Raw genomic sequence first — 18,929 nt, 5'->3', positions numbered from 1 at the left:
CAAGTGAAGAACCGTCTTTCTTATTTTCAAATTATGTAAGAACCAATTAACTCATGCTATTTGAAAAGATTCTAGAAAAAAAATCAGCATATCATCAACAAACTCCTAAAAAGTGTAAAAATGCAAGATATTACTAGCTGGCTGTGAACATCATCTTGTGGTAGGAAATCATGCCAAAGCAATTCAAGTCTAGTATACAATGATGAGCTTCTTTTTTTTTTTTTTTTTTTTTTTTTGCTGTACGCGGGCCTCTCACTGTTGTGGCCTCTCCCGTTGCAGAGCACAGGCCCCAGACGCGCAGGCTCAGCAGCCATGGCTCACTGGCCCAGCCGCTCTGCGGCACGTGGGATCTTCCCGGACCGGGGCACGAACCCATGTCCCCTGCATCGGCAGGCGGACTCTCAACCACTGCGCCACCAGGGAAGCCCTGATGAGCTTCTTAGATGAAGAGAAAGTCACAGATAGAATCTACAGATTTTAGCTAAGCCTTTTATTCTGTCTCATGTAATAGCCTCCTCAGCAAGCTAAAATATTATCATTAGGAGGGAATGAGGTAGTTTAGAGGGAATTACCTAAGGGGGGCTGTCAGTGTCTCCACACCACTCCTAGGGTGGGCCGTACAGCGGGAGCACACAGACATTGGCAGCATTTATCTAAAGGGGCTGGGCTAAGCACATCTTCAAGGATCCAGTGATGGAAAATGCCTTAATTGGAAGTAATTTTGGTGGTGGGGGGCAGGGTGGTAGGAGTGAAACTGGGAAAGCAAATGTAAGCACTTGTTATAATTAGATGACAGGGAGTTCTTTAAATAGCTTGTTACCTGTCTGAGCGTGTGGGACAGCACAATGTACTCATTTCCCTATAACTTCCATTTGTGGACCACCTACTATGAGTCAGATGCTTTGCTGGGCACTTTTCCTCATCCCAGGGGTGACCCCATCGCCACGGTAATTCCATACTGGGCTAGTCTCTCCAGTCACTCCCCCAGGTCATTCCACAAAGCACAATGCCGGAGAGAAGAGGCAAGTGACACTTCACACTACAGCAGGTGATCAAAGGCAAGTTCACCTACCTGGCCTGCCAGGTTGAAGTAAGAATGGTTGGTCAGATTGACCGGAGTGGTCTGACTGGCCTGTGCTCGGTAGTGGATCACGAGCTCCCCGCCATCCAGTGTGTATGTCACCCAGACTTTTAACTCTCCAGGGTAGCCTTCCTCACCATCTGGACTGACCCGTGAGAACTCGACTCCATTTGACAGCACCTGAGGGGTCCAGAGGACCTGGAAGAAAGTGTTTTTGAAGCCGTTTAGTCACTCCAATCCCAAGCTAAATGCCACATTTCAATATTTAAAGACAGCTTGGAATCTAAAAAATAAAACAGACTAGTGAATATAACAAAACAGAAACAGACTCACAGATACAGAGAAAAAAGTAGTGGTTACCAATGGGGTTACCATAGGGGTAAGGGATTAAAGGTGCAAACTACTACTATGTATAAAATAAATAAGCTACAAGGATATATTGTACAGCATGGGGAATATAACCAATATTTTATAATAAATTTGAATGGAATATAATCTTTAAAAATTGTGAATCACTATGTTGTACACCTGAAATGTATATGTAATCTTATATGCCTTATTGAGTGCCCATTATGAGCCTAGGCTCTTTGCTAGAAACTTCACAGACACTATATCAGGGCTGACGTAAAGTAGGTGCCATTATCCTCATTTAAAGATGAGAGAATGGAGGCTCAGAAAGGATAAACTGCTTGTCCCAGGCCACACTGCTAATAAGACAGTGGATTTGAATCAAGTAGTCTAATCCTGAGCCTGCTTCCTTATTCTACACCATCAGAGGACAAGGTAGCCAGAGACCCCCCCAGTCCCTTTGGGGAGCTCTCGGGTCACTAGGAAAGGGGCCCTTTGCAGACATGAGACCTCCATTTGTTGGGTGCTCACCAGCCAGCAACTGACCTGGTGCTTTACATAAACCATTTTATAAGGTAAGGATTTAGTTGAACCAACCGAAATTACCATCTTTATAGGTCAAAACAGTTGAGCACTGGCAATTTCACATGGCTCCAACTAATATTATTACCCCCATTTTATAGATGAGCAAATTGAGTTCAGGGGAGTTAACTCGCCCACTTCCACCTCCCACATTCCAGGGGATGGAGTAGAACCCTGTCATAATTCATGCAATTGTTTAAAGGGGAGAAATATCTTGTTTAAAGTCATACATGTAATTAGTGACAGAGCTAGGATTCAAACTTAGCTTGACAGTCTACACTATTCCACATCTTACTTTCAGTCAATGTTTTGTTCCAATCTTCGTTTCCAACAGCAGAGTTGAGGCCAAACACTGTCATTGCAAATAGAGTTGGAAGATAATAACTTCTGAGGGTCACAGGAATGGCCCATGAGCCCAGGCTCTGCCACCCACTCCTGGCATGGCCTGGATCTCTCTCACTGACACTGCATTTACCAGGAAGAAGAGCCCAATGGGAACGGAGGTCTCTGCCTTCACGTACAGTGAAAGCAGCTGGTATTTGAAACAAATTCGCTGACCTTAGTAAAAAATTAATTTTACATCCTAATTATCTCCCGGAAATGTTGCCTGGTATATGTGTGATTTAAAAAAGGAAAAGGAATCCCCCAAACAGAAAATTTTAGGAATAAAATATTTGAAATAAAATCGTCTTAACTTGCTACATATTTTTTTTCCTTTAGTGAAAGGACACAATGGAAAGATTTTTGTGTAAAGCAATATTATCAGATAAAGTGGAAAGTATAATTCCTATTCACGGGAGGATTTCCCTGACCCTGTGGTTTCCAAATTTCCTGAAAATTTCCGCATTTGCATCTCTAGGCCTACTTACACCATTTCTAATCCTGTCAGGTTATTCAAATTTCATCTTTAAAAAAATGTGTTGGTATAAGTAGAAAAACACATACCTGCAAACCAACAATTATTCAGTAATTGTTGAAACCAAATGCAGCTTAAAACAAAGTCCATGTGATACTGCTCATGTTGCTACATGAAAACCTAGTGGCCTAAAACTTTCAATGGCTCCAAGATTACATTCCAAGTCTTTCCCCACCCCTCTGTGGGCTGTTGCACAGCCACTCTCCAATATCCACTTATTAAATGACATACTATCTTTTCTTCAAGAACAGTTCAAATCCAACCTCCCTAGTTGCCATTAATTTGTCCATACCCAGTTCCTGTAGCACACCACTGGCATCTGTATTATGGGGCTTGTTGCCTGCAACAGTTATGTAAGAGTCCCTCACTATACTGGAGTCTCAGGAATCCCCATCTCCCTGGTTCAGAGAAGGGACTCAGTTGACACACTGCATAGGACATGAATACTATCCTTCTGCGTTTGTTCATACAGGGCATGCCCCATTACACAACATCACAGAAAATTCCATGTGGAACAGAGTGAGCAGGAACAAGCTAGAACAAGGTGCTGAGGCTCCCCTGAAGATCCCTGGCCAAACAGAGCTGGGCCTAACTTCCTCTGGTTGGGGTTTGCCCATGCACCTGGCATATTCCAGAGACCCTCTGCCCTAATATTGCCAGGACAGAGGATACCCTCTGCCTTCATGACTCCCTGGCATGAGGAGTTCCATAATGGAGGAAAGGGGAAGTGATGGGGCACTCCGGCTCTAAACCACAGACAGGAAGCTGGTAGGACAGGGGAAACAGAGAGTGACCAACTTCCTTCAACAGCATGGGTGGCACTAAGAGGTAGAAAAGAAAAAACTGTGATTCTTAACTGCCATACATGTTCCTGTCTCCTCTGGCTTTTTTCTAGGAAGTAACCTGGGTGGTATAATTTAAAGGAAAGCTAACTACCAAAATTACCTCTCTGAAATTAGACTAGTAACAGAATCACTGGGGTTCACCTGCAGGCTCCCACGCAGCTAGGAAACAGGAGGGCAGGCATTCCTACCTCAGGGAGAAGCTGTTTGACCCACTTGTTTTCCTAACCTGGTTTTCCAGGGATTCACTTGGGGAATGGGAGTTTTAACGTGGAAAGGGGGAACAGGGGAGAATCGAGGTCATTTTGAGGCACACTTCACTGGAAGGGCAGCCTGGATGTGGCACCACAGTGCATAGGGAGGGGGCTCACAGACAGTTACACGGGGTGTGTTGGGTTGGGGGCACCCACAGCAGCCATGGCGGACACCAGCAGTTGTAGTATAGGAATGAGGGCTTTGGGTCAGGCAGCCCAACTTAGTAGCTGTGTGGCCTTTCAGGGCCTCAGATTTCTCATTTGGTGACAGTACAGGGTTCTAGTGAGGGTGGGAGATGATATATGCAAATGCCGTGTGCAAGAAGTGGTGGGTATTATTTTTAATCCACTTTTCTGTTGTGCCTAAGGTCAACCAACTCTGATGCCAAAACTGTGAGAAAGGTGCTCCCTGTCTTTCCTAAGGGCTGTCATCCTTTCACTCAGGGCTCTCCTGCCTATTAGAGTCAGATGAGCTAGTGAAGGGTGGCTCCTGGAACACAGCCGGCACAGCTGCTCCCCCAAACCATGGGAGCGGCCTTTTTCCTGTATCACCTTACCATGCATTTGCTCTAGGGCCTAGGATTGTGCCTGGCAAATAGAAGGTATGCTTGAAGGTACTCACTGAAGTGTGCCAGGTGAGGACTCTGTCCGATGCCCCCAACTCACCTTATCAAACCCTCTGACTCCTCCATGCAGGCTGTTGGGCCCATTGTTAATGGCCAGTTGATACTCCTTCCCGTCCAACGTGAATGTTCCTTTGGCAATTCGGTTGGCCACCCTGCCAACCACTGCTCCAAAGTAGGGCTGCTTTTGGAGGTACCCTGCAAGGGTATGGGATGATGGAGTTTTTTATAACTTTAAACCAAAGACAAGGCTCACACCGCTGCCCACCACTTCCTTCTGAGGGCAGCTGCAACTTGGGCATATCTGCGTCCACAGGGAAGCAAGGAAAGATGGTGTTCTTTACACACGACCTTTTCCCTTTCCAAAAGCAATTCATGTTCTTTCCAAACATTTTAAAAGAGCTTTCTAAAGCACAAAGAAGAAACTTAAATCATCCTGATCTCAACACTAGAGAGAACTGTTAGTATTCTTATGTATATCTGTGTATGTATACCTTTCCATCTTTTAGTATATGTGTGCATATGCTTTTCTTCTTATAAAACTGAGGTCTTGATATACATGCTGCTCTGTAATTTGCTTCTAGGCCAATTTTCTTAACTAAAAATTATATTTTTGTATAGTCTTGAAAAGAAACTATCTTATGCTTCTTTTTCTTTTTTAAAAATCATACAATTAGTACATGAAAATTTCCTTTAATGAGCATTAAATACCCAAGTATATAGAGTAGCCTTGCTGGAGGAAACACAGGACACCTGTTAAATCTGAATTTCAGATAAACAGTGAATAACTTTTTAGTGTAAGTATTTCCATATTATTAGAATACATGGGACACTCACATAAAATATATTTATTGTTTATCTGAAACTCAAATTTAGGTGGGTGTCCTACATTTTTATTTGTTAAATCTGGCAAGCTTAATAAAGAGTAAAACATGAAAACCATCTTTCACTTCTCAAGTCCTCTCCTTCCCACTGATAATCACTGCTAACAGTCTGGGATATACACTTCCAATTGCTTGTTTTTGTTTTTTAAATTAACTACATATAAGCACAAACAAATACACAAACACACACATATTCTACATAAAGAGACAAACTACACATATTGTTTTGCAACTTTTCATTTATCAAATGTCTTAAGATCATTCCATGTGACTCCATATCCATCTACCATATCCCTTTTGATGGCTATATGGCATGCTGATGAGCATAAACTGTTGTTGGGCTTTTCTGGGCAGGGGGGCAGGGCGGGGACATAAGTAAGTAAGTACAGTGTCCTTGTACTTACAACGGTATGCGTGGGCATATTACAGTAACTTCCTAGTCTTTAAGCTCCTCTGTGCTATAATCTTTTAGCTTAGATCATCATGGCAGAGATTAAGGTTTGGAGGTAGTTCATTTTTTTGTATTATTGCTAAGATTACTTTCTGCTCTATTTTTCACTCAGTTGTCCTTGGAGATCCATCCCCCCTTCATGTGGTACTCTGTATCCATCACACCTACTGTGGGTCAGAAGAGTATGTGATTCAAGTGCATGAACTCTTTTTACCATGGCTGGAGGGGCTCTCAGGATATGGGCCCTGAACCTACTGGGCCAGTTATAGGTCACACGTTCCCATGACTCAACTGGTTGGGCATAAGTGAAACATTAATCACTCTCTTCCAGGTCTTCCCTGGTTCACTTCCTTGCCAATCTGCAGGTCCTCAGGGTCCTGCCCATAGACTCTCACAAGAGCTAACAGTTACTGACGGCTTCCTAAGTCTCAGCCGCTTTCTAAGTGCTCTCCATTTAAATCATTTCATCCTCAGAATACTGCTCTAAGGTAGGCAGCATTATTACTCTCATTTTACAGGCATGGAAATTGACGACAGAAGGTTAAGTAACTTGGCCCAAAACACACAGCTAGTTAGTGGCAGAATCAGGGTTTGAACCCAGGCAGTCTGGCTCCTGAGTACGTTCTTAAGCATCACATTATTTGGAGGGCACAAGGCGTTAATTGACCTTACCACCATCTCTCAGCACAGGCAAGGCTGAGTCTCCACCAGCTTCCACCTCTCTCCCCACCTTCTTCTCGGAAGCTGTAGCTTTAAAACCCCTTACATTGAGTAACAAAAAGGAGTCTTTAGGACTTCCCTGGTGGTCCAGTGGCTAGGACTCCACGCTTTTCCCGCTGAGGGTGCGTGTTCCATCCCTGGTCAGGGAACTAAGATCCCACAAGCCGCGCAGCATGGCCAAAATAATAATAATAATAATAATAATAATAATAATAAGTCTCAATGTTGTTTTCATTTGCATTTCCCTGATGACATATAATTTCATTTGCTAATCGGGAGCTCAAAAATGTGAAGAAAAGCAGAATTTTTGTTCAAAAATTGTTTGGCTAGGGCTTCCCTGGTGGCGCAGTGGTTGGGAATCTGCCCGCTAATGCAGGGGACACGGGTTCGAGCCCTGGGCTGGGAGGATCCCACATGCCGCGGAGCAACTAGGCCCATGAGCCACAACTACTGAGCCTGCGCGTCTGGAGCCTGTGCTCCGCAACAAGAGAGGCCGCGATAGTGAGAGGCCCATGCACTGAGATGAAGAGTGGCCCCCACTTGCCACAACTAGAGAAAGCCCTCGCACAGAAACAAAGACCCAACACAGCAAAGATAAATTAATTAATTAATAAACTCCTACCCCCAACATCTTCTTTAAAAAAAAAAAAATTGTTTGGCTATATCTCTTTTTGACTCCTACATTGATCCATTCAACAAGTGTACACCAAGCCCCTACTCTCTGCCAGCCCCATGCTTGGCATCAGAGACAAGGACAAATTCAACAGCAAGGTTGTGGCCTCATGGACTTGCAAGAATTCCCTAGGAAGGGACCACTTTCTGGCAACAATGACTAAGCCCATGGAGGTAAGAAGCCCTTGGTTTAGATGAAGAGTTTTTAAGGATTAAACCATAAGGACAGCAGAAACCACTGCTCTCAACTGTCTCTGAGAAACTCTTCAGAACACATGGATTTTATACTATTTTCACATGTTACTAAGCTTTTAAATCAAGTCAGAATTACAAAACATGACAGTCCCCAAATTCTGATTAGGACTAAAAAGCCTGTTTTTGAAATGCAGAAAATACTGTCTTCCATGAAAAAGGGCAAAGTTTCTAGGTCAAGACATGAAGGCTGATTCAGTCAAGTCAGTTGCTGATGTAGGATAAAGGGTAGAGAAAAAGTTTGTCCCTTTTTCTGGGCAAGGGACTGGCCAGAATATATTAATAAATGCTTAACCATGGGGCATGGCCCTGTCCACTCCTCAAACACCCCAAGGATCCCAGCTATGACACCCACCTCAGACAGCCCAAACTTTAGCACGAGTGCCCCAAATCTCAAATAAAATCACTCAGGATTCTCAGTCAAAAACTCCACACCTGAGTGACTTTCTTTCGGCTTTCTAAGGAAAATAAACACTAGTTTAATTGACAAGCACTTTAAACATCCCAAATATTTTATATATTTTTAGATGGCTGCTGGTTGTCCCAGAGGACTCTCCATGCCATTTTGTGCACAGTTAACAAAGTGAAATAAAAAAGTTCAAGGAGAGGGCTTCCCTGGTGGCGCAGTGGTTGAGAGTCCGCCTGCCGATGCAGGGGACGCGGGTTCGTGCCCCAGTCCGGGAGGATCCCACATGCCGCGGAGTGTCTGGGCCCGTGAGCCATGGCCGCTGGGCCTGCGCGTCCGGAGCCTGTGCTCCGCAACGGGAGAGGCCACAAAAGTGAGAGGCCTGCATACCGCAAAAAAAAAAAAAAAAAAAAAAAAAAAAGTTCAAGGAGTAAGAGGGAAGATATTTGGGGGCAAAGGAAGGAGAGGAGATTAAAATGATTAATTGTTCACTATAGTCAGACATGATCACAGCCAATAGCATTTTAATCCATTTGGTTCAAGTGAGGAAACAGATCTAGAGAGGTTAAATAACTTGCCCAAGGTCACACAGCTTTAAGGGACAAAGCAGAGATTTTAAACTAGGAATCCTCAAAGCTCCTACAAGGAGACTCTTGGGCATCTGTAATATTAAACTGCAACCTCTAAACTGGTCTCTTTTCCTCCCACCCCCTGTTATAAACTCAGGTTTTCTAAGAGCACTAAGTTAATTTTTTTCTAAGCTTTCCATAATGGCTCTCATGGCAGTAATAGCTGGGTGTTGGTGGCGACTGGGCGGAAGATGAAGGGGAAGGAATCGCATTGATTGCATGGGTAGGTTATTTACACCTCTGGCTTATAAGCAAATATCCTCATCACGGGTTTTGAAAGAAGTCATAATGACTGCAGGTGGGACTTGCAGATGAAAAACATTAAAAAATATTTTTAATACAAAAAATGGCAGAAAAAATACTTCACAGGAGGCACTACTGATTTTTCTAGGCTATAACTAAAAGATCATATGATTTACCTCTTTAGAATTCTACAGAAGAAAGATCTCATTTTCCTAGGGAGAATTTGAACTATTCTGACCTCCAGTCATGGCCATCAGCCACGTAGTTTATAAAATCTATCTGGGAAATTAGAGGTAGTTCACATCTAACCTGGCAATTACAAAAGGACCATGTCTCATGGAATTATCCATGCTTAGCTCTTCACCTTGGCTCAACACATTTTTGGAACACGGTAATGTGAAGATAACCCCTTACTCACTCTGTCACATCTTATTGCTTTAAATTATTTGCCTCAGTTTGTTTATATAATACTTACATACTCAGACGTCCTAAAAGACTATACAGTGAAAATCTAGCCTCCTTCCTGTCTCTGTACCCCAGCTACTCAGAGTCCCTTCTTAAAGACATCCTCTGTCGCCAATTTCTTAACATGGGTTTTAATACACCAGAATTGATCAAAATAGTAGCAGACCGCCATTTCACACTATTCTGATTGAGGCAGTTATGCCTCCTGTAATGACATATATGAAGTTCAACCTCGAAGATGGCTAGACATATCAGAAAGCCCTACTTGATATTCTAAATGCTTCTTTATCCTTTGAAAATAGCCTGCTCTCTTTTTTAAATAAATAATTAAATTATCTAAATTACAGCATAGGATTGAAAATGTCTATCTTGATCTAGCACCTAGAATACTTTTTTTTTTTTTTTTGGCCACGCTACTACGCGGCTTGCCGGATCTTAGTTCCACGACCAGGGGTGGAACCTGGGCTCCCTGCAGTGGAAGCTTGGAGTCCTAACCACTGGACCACCAGGGAATTCCCAGCCTAGAATACTTTAGATGCTTTGATTCGACCTGGCATCTTGTGGTGCCTGTGACACATCCTGATAAGAGAATGCTATTTAACTTTCTCAAAAGATGTTAATAACATGGGGAACAATACAGTCAATACAAGCTAGATCATTGTAATCTGAGGGGGGTCTATTTTTTTTTCTCCCTTTTAAGAACATTTGGGGATAATACTTTCTTCCACCTAGACTCCCACAAGATTCATAGACTCAGAGAGACGACTGTATTATTGCCCTCACAAAATAGGCACTTCTATGCCTGCTAAGAAACTGGTGCTTCCCAGGTGCCACATCATCATGGCACGCGTTTCATATGAATTCCACAAAGATGCCTTGTGCTTTAAGGTCCATGTGACTCTTATATGAGAACTAAAATTAGTAAGAAGTGAGTGTGTGTGTGAGTGGGAGGAGGGTAGGGGGAGGGTAGTTACCTCCCGAATGGTGATAAAGAAGAGATGGAAATGGGGTGATAAAAGCAGATGATCACTTCTTATCAACTCCAGTGCTTTACTGGCTCTGAAATTCTAGGTCATCTATCCAATTCTCCTTGGACTCCATTGGGCAATTTTGCACCAGTCAAGTTATCTCTTTGTAATCCCGGTTCAGCCTGGCAAATTGTTATGCTACTAACAGAGAGAGGTGACTCAGCAAAAGTGATTCCAAAGAATCCTCTTTTGTCACTTGTCAACTCTCTTGCTTTGTGACTCTGAAGACAGAAGATAGGAACACCACCCCCAGAAGTAGAAGGGGGCGTGGAGAGTAAGGGTAAGTGGAACTGATTTCCCCCAGCCCCTGAACCTTCTCACCAGTGAGTCTCCTATAAGAGACTTGCTGAAATCACCAAAGAAATTCTGCTGAAGGTTACCTACCTCCTTCTCCGAGCCAAGCTGTGGAGGCTCCAAAGGAGCTAAAGACAACCAACCAGAGGGCAAGGAACAGGATCCTCAGAAATATTTTTATAATATATTTTTCTAAGGAAATGAGGAGCCAGTTTTATCCTCCTAAGGGAAAACCAATACTCTCAGGTTTCTTGACCTCTAACAATGAGCTATGTTACATATCTAAAGAACCAAACAGACAGAAAAACAGACACCTAAAGGAAAATCTCAAGCCTCGTCTTAACAGATTTTGTCCGTGCCCCTACCACTGAGCAGAGAGAATTAATTCTCAAGCAGTTGCCCTCTGCTAACTTTATTTCGACCTCATTTTCTGTCTAGCTACTCGGGTGTGCCAAGAGACAGCAAGCACTATGTACATTTTCTTTTGCCCCAAACTGCACTGTGAGTTATTTATTTATGCAATTATTTGGCTAAGGTCTATCTCCACATCTATACTGCAAGCTGCATGAGGATAGGGACCTGTCTCACGGAATGAGGCAGTTGGATCAACAGTATTTGAATGCAGGAATTAATACATGTTCTTAATTGTCTACGGATTCCCACAGAACAAAGTCCACCCTAGCTATAAGGAGACTCGTTTCTCGACAGTAAGTTGGTCTTCCTCATTCTTTCAGCACATAGTTATTGATCAGCCAGGGGGTGATCACAGACCAAAGCGGATAAGCTTCTGCACCCACTAAGCTTACCTTATGGAGCATTTCTGAAACAACCAGACCTCAAAGAGAATCTGATCAAGGAGAAAAGAAGTAGAAGACGCACGTCTTTGGTCATTTTCCTTCTTCAGAAAGGGCAGGAGGAAGAGCAGGGGGCCACACCCACTCTGGCCTGCACTTTCCTCTCCCCGCCTTACAAAGATCCGGCAAAGATCGCCCCAGTGTTGCTGGAGTTTTATCTTACCCTCAACTGACTTTTTAATTAAGACAAAGCCTGAATGTATAACCAGAGGCCAAGTCCTACGGCAGTTTCTATTCATTTTGTCTGTTTCCAAACACTGGATGGAAACACAGTGAGTTAGCCGGATCCAAGTACTCCTGATGGTCACAAGCTCCGTACTTCCCCTGCATCCCTGCATCGCGGGCAAGCTGTGTGGGGCAGTGTGCCAGGTGGAACTGGGGCCCGTCCGCAGCCCGGGGCGGAATTCAACCCACCTTCCAATTCAGCAAAGCCGAGCACCAAGTCTGAGGCTCTGCCCTGCCTGTCTTTAACCTCCAGGGCCGTGATGGTGCAGCCCCAGGAGATGATGTCTACTCTCAGCTGGTCTGACTGCAGCTGGAACTTCTCCACCGTCCCTGCCCCCAAGGGCAGGTCTCCAAAAACGGCTCTGGTCACCGAAACCATGGGGAAAGCCAGGGGTGTGCAGCTCCTCCAGGTCCTTCGAACTCCCGCCGCCAAACCTGGAGCGGCAGAAGTTTACTGGAGAAGGGGCGGGACATGGCTCAGACTCCTCCCTTTTCTTGCCTGGATTTAGGGAGTAACCGCTCCTGCAAAAAAATATCCTCTGGGAGCTTTCTAAATCATTCCTTTGCCTGAGGGTGGCACGCAGGCAAAGTTTCCAGCCAGGCTAGCAATTTCCAGCCCGTTCCTTTCCTTTACTAACGCTGACTGCATTGCATGTTGGGAATGGTAGTCTTTGGAAGGTGAAATTGCATGTTGGGGCCTGTAGTCTTTCTAAACCCAAATCCTGAATCTGCAGGGTTCTACTGCTTTCTCTGACACGAGGTTCTCAATATGCAGTGATCTGTTCATTAATGGTGGCTAACTTTCAGATAAAACGCTGAAAAATGAAGAGATCAGAATTAGGAATAGTGAGGGAAGGAAATGTTGGGGGGAAATTTTGGTTTTTAAGTTAAATCTTTGATCCAGACCAGAAAGAAGTACAGAGGTAATTTAGAGAAGGGGTAAATAATTGCAGGTTTCTCTGCACACTGACTGAAGATCCATTCTGTTTGTCCCACACAAACAACTCTGAACATGTTTCTGCTGGAGCCAACAGCCTGGACAGGGTCACGTGTAGATGGATTAGGGCCTAGTTTATATGGAGGCAATCTCTGACTTTCTTTTCTTCAGGGAACCGGGAAAGGACCTTGGGTATATACCCCTCCTTGTGCCTGAAATCCAAAGTTCCTTTAAGAAGGGATTAAGGATAAATATTTATTAAGGTCCTCATTAATGTCATATACTGTACTTTTATTATCTACTTTCCATAAGCAGAAAAAGGCTTTAAGTGGGACTTCCCTGGCAGTCCAGTGGCTAAGACTCTGCGCTTCCAATGCAGGGGATGTGGGTTTGATCCCTGGTCAGGGAACTAAGATCCTGCATGCTGTGGGGTGTGGCCAAAAAAAAAAAAAAAAAAAAAAAGGTTTTAAGTATGCACTGCTAGAAAAGACACAGAGGTCATAAATAATAGTTATGCTTTGATGTGCCTCAGAATTATCTACAGAGATTTTTTTACAGAGATTTTTTTAAATGCATATCCCCAGGCCCATACCTGGAATTACGGATTCTGTGAGTCTCGGGTGAAACTCAGGAATCTGCTTTTTTCACAGGTTCCTCAAGTTATTCTTCTGCAGTTTATCTGGGACCAGACTTTGAGAAATATTGCTCCAGGTTTTGGTGGTTAATCTCAGATTTTTTTTCCCTCTGATGGCAGAGGACTAAGACAGAGCTACCAAAAGCCTTAATAGGATTGTCAGATAAAATACAGGGGCCTGGGTTATTTCTTTGCTAAATCTGTCCAGACAGTACTGGGCCTAGGAAGGGGGAGGATTCTGGAAGCCTGACGACATGTTTTACTTGACCATCTGTATACTCAACTCATCTTTGCTTGACACTGCTTTTGATTTGGTTCCTAGATACTTCAGAGGGGATCCAACTAGACTGTGGTGAACGCCAAAATGCTTCTATGACTAGGAAATTAGGAGAATTGGGATCCCATTCCTGGAATCAGATGCTAATAAAACATAACAGTCTCTCAGCCCTGTCTGTGTAGTTTGAAGGAATACTTAACATTCTTGCCACAAAGCCTCAATTCTCATTCATGAATCAGGGGAATTCTGATAGCAAAGGAAAAAGAGAGCTTGCAGCAGGCTTCAGTGAAGCATAACATATAATAACAAAAAGACCCAAACAAGTCAAATTATAGACTGCACTGCACTCATACAATAACGGATAGGCACTCTTGGTGCTGCTTCATCAGAAATTCCCATAAACTCTGCCACCCTCATCAGCCCACTTAACATTTATGTGTATGCTGATTCATACACAAGCCCTTTCTGCAATGCCGTATTAGCAAGGATGTCTTAGAATCTCTTCTGTGAGCAGGAAGACCGAATTTTCTTTTCTCAGCCACCAGTTCTCAATGTTCTGCCAAGCTCATGTTGTCACAGAAATAAATAAATGCATCTGGATGGCCAAAGCCAAGTGTCACCAGTGGGTGTCTTGTAGCTTGGCTTGTTGGAAAATGAAACATACCATGATGTCTCTCTAAGAGCTACACTTCTTGGTTTCATTTTCCTTTAGCTTTGAAGGGTTTAACATATTGTCCCCAATAGGATTACTTTGTGCTAAGTCAGATGTCAGGCACAAATCTTGATTTTTCTTACCAAAATATCTTATTTTCTTAATCTCACAGTGATAATTTAAAGGAATATCTGTGCACTTAAAAAGGAGAAGGGGCTTCCCTGGTCTCAACCACTGGGTTGAGAGTCTGCCTGCCGATGCAGGGGACACGGGTTCGTCCCCCGGTCCGGGAAGATCCCACATGCCACGGAGCGGCTGGGCCCGTGAGCCATGGCCGCTGAGCCTGCGCGTCTGGAGCCTGTGCTCCGCAATGGGAGAGGCTACAACAGTGAGAGGCCCGCGTACCGCAAAAAAAAAAAAAAAAAAAAAAAAGGAGAAGAAGCAGAAGAGGAAGGAGGAGGAGGAGAAGAAGCTGAAATCTAAGGAAATATTCTCCATCCCAAATGTTGGATTGGGTTAAAAGCAAGGTAGTAATCTTGAGAATGATGAGAATGAAGCATTGTCAAATTTTAGGGTGTATTTACTTTTATTTGGGGGATAGGGGCAGAGGGTGAGGTTATGAGGCAAAGGGAGTGGGAACTGTGACATTTACGTCAAAGAGGAGTTACTTAAAGTGGATACCTTTTCTTTCAACCAGAGAGTGAGGTATCAGGGTGGACAGGTCAAGAATAAGGTCTGTTTTTCTTCTCAGCTGGAGGTTAGTCCCCAAAGCTGAATGCTAGGAGAGTCAGGAATGAGGAATCAAGGCCCTTGCTCCCTGGGCCCCACCTCCTCTTTCTACATAGAAACTGCAGGTGGGTTGTTACTAGGACCCATTAGACTCTAAGACCATAAAGATGTCTCCAAAACCTTAAGCTATTGACAGGCTGCTATGCAGAGGAAACTCTGAGCTATAATAATAAAACCAACTCACAATACCTCACAGTTTGTCAATAAAGAGACCTAGAATAGATTCTCTTCAGTTAGGCTGATACATTACCATCCTCCTGTTTCCTTTCTCCTTGCCCAGAACTCCAGTAATGTTTACTGTCAGTTCTCTTCATCAGGTGCTCAGCATGCACTGTCTTAGATCATCCCTTATCTTTCCATGAATACATTTTGTTGTTGTTATTGTTTTTTTGTTTTGTTTTTGCGGTACGCGGGCCTCTCACTGTTCTGGCCTCTCCCGTTGCAGAGCACAGGCTCCGGACGTGCAGGCTCAGCGGCCATGGCTCATGGGCCCAGCCGCTCCGCGGCATGTAGGATCTTCCCGGACCGGGGGATGAACCCGTGTCCCCTGCATCGGCAGGCGGACTCTCAACCATTGCACCACCAGGAAAGCCCTGTTGTTGTTATTGTTTATTCAACTATTGGCTCCCTGACTCAATTTTTTGACATATATTTTTTATAACCCAAACAACACTATATTTGGTTTCAGATGAAAACTACTTGTATCTGGAAGCCAGGCATACTTGGGAGAATGCAGTCAAGTTCATGAGAGGTAGGATACTTCACAGTTCAATTCATCTCCATTTCATCAACAATTTCGAAGGAGCTGCTGGGGAAGGTATTATGGGGACAGGTGAGAATTTGCTGAGGAAGATAGATTAAGTTTTGCTGTATGACATGTTCATTTATCAAATAGTCAATAAGTATATGCCAGGCACTGTGCTAAGTGCTGGTTGTACACTGGTAGGTAAAACATGATCTTTGCCTTCAAGATGTTTACAGTCTAAAGTGATATAATGTTCATCTCTATCCGCCATAAAAACTTCAGTAAAATCTTCAAAATTCAATTCATAGTCAATGTTAGATGAAACAAAGTACTGGGACTGGCTTCAAGATAGCTATAATTTCAGGCTTGTCCAAAGATGATCAGCCATATTGGGAATATTTTAGAATTCCCTAGCACCAAGAACAGTGACAGGCAATTTTAGATGCTCAATAAATAATTATTCAACAAATACATCATACATTTATATATACAATTTTCTAGTGGAGAATTGGTTCTGGTGCCAGAAAACCCAGGTTCATGAGGCAACAGAACTTACTGTCTGGGCAATTTGTTCAACCACTTTGGACCTCAGTTTCCTCATCTATGAAATGGGAATAATATCACATGATTGACCCATCCAATTGTTAATTGATCACTAGTAAATATTAAGTACTAAAAATTTACTGAGAACTGTGATAAGCACCCTTATGAGTCAGACACTATTACCTTATACAGAAATTGAGACTTAGAGAGGTTAAGTAACTTGTTCAAGATCACATGGTTGGTAAGTCAGGAAACCAAGATTTGATCCCGGGCTGCTTGACTGCAGAGATAGGAGCATTTAACCACTTCCTTATATGCTGCCTAGAATTGTGGTCAACTGAGAACATGGATTCCAAAGCACTAACTGAATTTTAAAACATCACACTAATGTAAAATACTCATCTTCTAATTTTATGGTAATTGCAAGTTTTAAAAAATCAGTTTCTGGAATTAGGTCACATTGGGTTCAAGAGGGCATTTTATTCACTTACTGTAGGTAAAGAAGGACCCAAGGAGAAGAACTAGTCCTTGGCACCCAAAGACTCTGGAAACAAGGCACTTGTCACCTCTGGACCTATTATATATTCATTTTTTATTTGTTATTATGTCTCCTGCCAAGAAAATGAAGCTCCAAGAGAGCTGGAAATTTCACTGCTGCATCCCAGTACCTAGAAAAGATTAGTAGATGACTAAAAAAATATTTGTTGAATGAATGTTTGAGTGCCAGAAAGGATGTGAAGCATCTCTTTTACAAAGCTGGTGAAAGTCTCAAGTGATAAAACTCTGGAGGACAGCTTGTCAATATTTAATAAAGTCAAAGTGCATATAACTCAGCAATGGTCCATAACCAAGCAATTATATTCCTTCGAATATACCCTAGATGATCTTTTGCATATAGGCATAAGAATATTTATGGCAGTAGTATGCATAAGAATGAAAATTTGGTTAAAAAAAAAGTGAAAATTTGGAAACAACCTAAGGTCCATCAGTTGAAAAATGAGTAAAAATATTGTGGTAGGGGACTTCCCTGGTGGTCCAGTGGTTAAGAATAGGTCTTGCAATGCAGGGGACACTGGTTCGATCCCTGGTCAGGGAACTAAGATCCCACATGCCCCAGGGCAGCTAAGCCCTCGCTCGCCGCAACTACTGAGCCCACGTGCTCTGGAGCCTGTGAGCCACAACTAGAGAGAAGCCCGCACACCACAACTGACAGCCCTCATGCTGCAACTAAGACCTGACGCAGCCAAAATAAATAAATAAATATTAAAAAATATATATTGTGGTAGATCTATGTAATGGAATATAACATAACAGGAAAATGAATGCACTAGGGCTCCACAGGACCTCAAGCATGAATTTCATAATTATGATGTTAAGGGAGAAATAAATCACTGGCAGAAGGATGCAGATATATCATTTATATCAAATACAAAAATTTGTAAAATAAACTAGATCTCCCAGAATTTGAGCCATTAGTCCAGGGTCATTTAGCTTGGTAAGTTGTACAGCTAGGATCTGAACCCAGAGCACTTTCCATTATATCAAAATGCTTCGGGTAAACACTGAGAGGCAGATATGGATTAGACCTTCATAGAGCTCTGGAAACCTTATTGACTGATCTTTTCTTAGCTTGAGTCAGTTGTGGTGCCAAGTGACTGACCTGGAGGGCGAGGTGAGGTATTTTCTTCTCCTCATTCTTTGATATGAATAACAGATGTTTAAGCAAAATTATGTAAAGCAGCTTTAGAACAAGTCCCTCATCCATTACCTCTGGCTTGATTGTAGCACCTATTTATATAAATTCTGGAGCCACAGCTAGCCTGAGGACATTTTTTGCTTTTATACAGACTAGATAGCCACTTCTAGGTATCTTTTGTGACAGCAATACTTTCAAGAGTCAAAGCTCTTTTATTTCTGGAAGGTATAAACCACCTCAAGCCTGGCTTAGGCAAAAAAGGGAATTTATTGGCTAAAGATAGCGAAAAGTCTAGAGATGTTCAGGCATGTTCAGGCATGGCTGGATCTGGATTAAAACTATGTCAGTAGGACTTGGTATTTCTCTTCCTCTTGGTTCTGTTTCCACTGCGTTGGCCCTATTTTCAGGACTGCTTTTTCTATATATGATTTCTAGCCTCCCCAGGCTTATATTATCCTATGATAGCAATCTTAAAATAAATCAAACTTCACATTCCCAATAATATCAATAAAAGTCCCAGTACTGAGTCTCACTTGGTCATGTGCTCTTCTGAACCAATTACCTGCTGCTTGGTAAGGTGGAGTCAGGCTGACCCAACAATATGGACTAGGAAAGTCCGGGGGTGGGAGGGGGAAGGTAATTCCCCAAGGAAAAATCTGAATGCGATTCCCAAAGAGAAAATGGATGCTGATCAGCCAAAAACAATGTGTGTCCACCAAAAAGAGTAATGTAATTAGAGTGTTAGAAGTTGGAAATAAAAAATAACTACACAGGGAAGAATGTAAATTGATACAGCCCTTATGGAAAACAGTATGGAGGTTCCTTAAAAAACTAAAAATAGAACTACCATACGACCCAGCAATCCCACTACTGGGCATATACCCAGA

General features: G+C 43.0%; 1 protein-coding gene across 2 annotated transcripts in view; it reads right to left on the bottom strand.

The window, feature by feature from the left end:
- The window catches only part of GALM (galactose mutarotase), a 97,887-nt gene that overhangs the window by 38,588 nt on the left and 40,370 nt on the right, over window positions 1–18,929 (bottom strand). The window contains exons 1-3 of one of the 2 annotated variants that reach the window (XM_060116884.1): window positions 11,959–12,334; window positions 4,690–4,844; window positions 1,073–1,279 (exon numbers count right to left, since the gene is read on the bottom strand). In XM_060116884.1, coding sequence (XP_059972867.1) covers window positions 1,073–1,279; window positions 4,690–4,844; window positions 11,959–12,148 — 552 coding nt within the window. In that variant the 5' untranslated portion in view covers window positions 12,149–12,334. Of the gene's footprint in view, window positions 1–1,072; window positions 1,280–4,689; window positions 4,845–11,958; window positions 12,335–18,929 lie in introns of those variants that run through there. The other variant, XM_060116885.1, reaches the window with a different exon arrangement.

The sequence above is a fragment of the Mesoplodon densirostris genome, chromosome 14, assembly GCF_025265405.1.
Source record: "Mesoplodon densirostris isolate mMesDen1 chromosome 14, mMesDen1 primary haplotype, whole genome shotgun sequence".
NCBI classification, from domain to species: Eukaryota; Metazoa; Chordata; class Mammalia; order Artiodactyla; family Ziphiidae; genus Mesoplodon; species Mesoplodon densirostris.
Note: the sequence above shows the minus strand (reverse complement) of the source record. Positions and strands in the feature narration are given on the sequence as shown.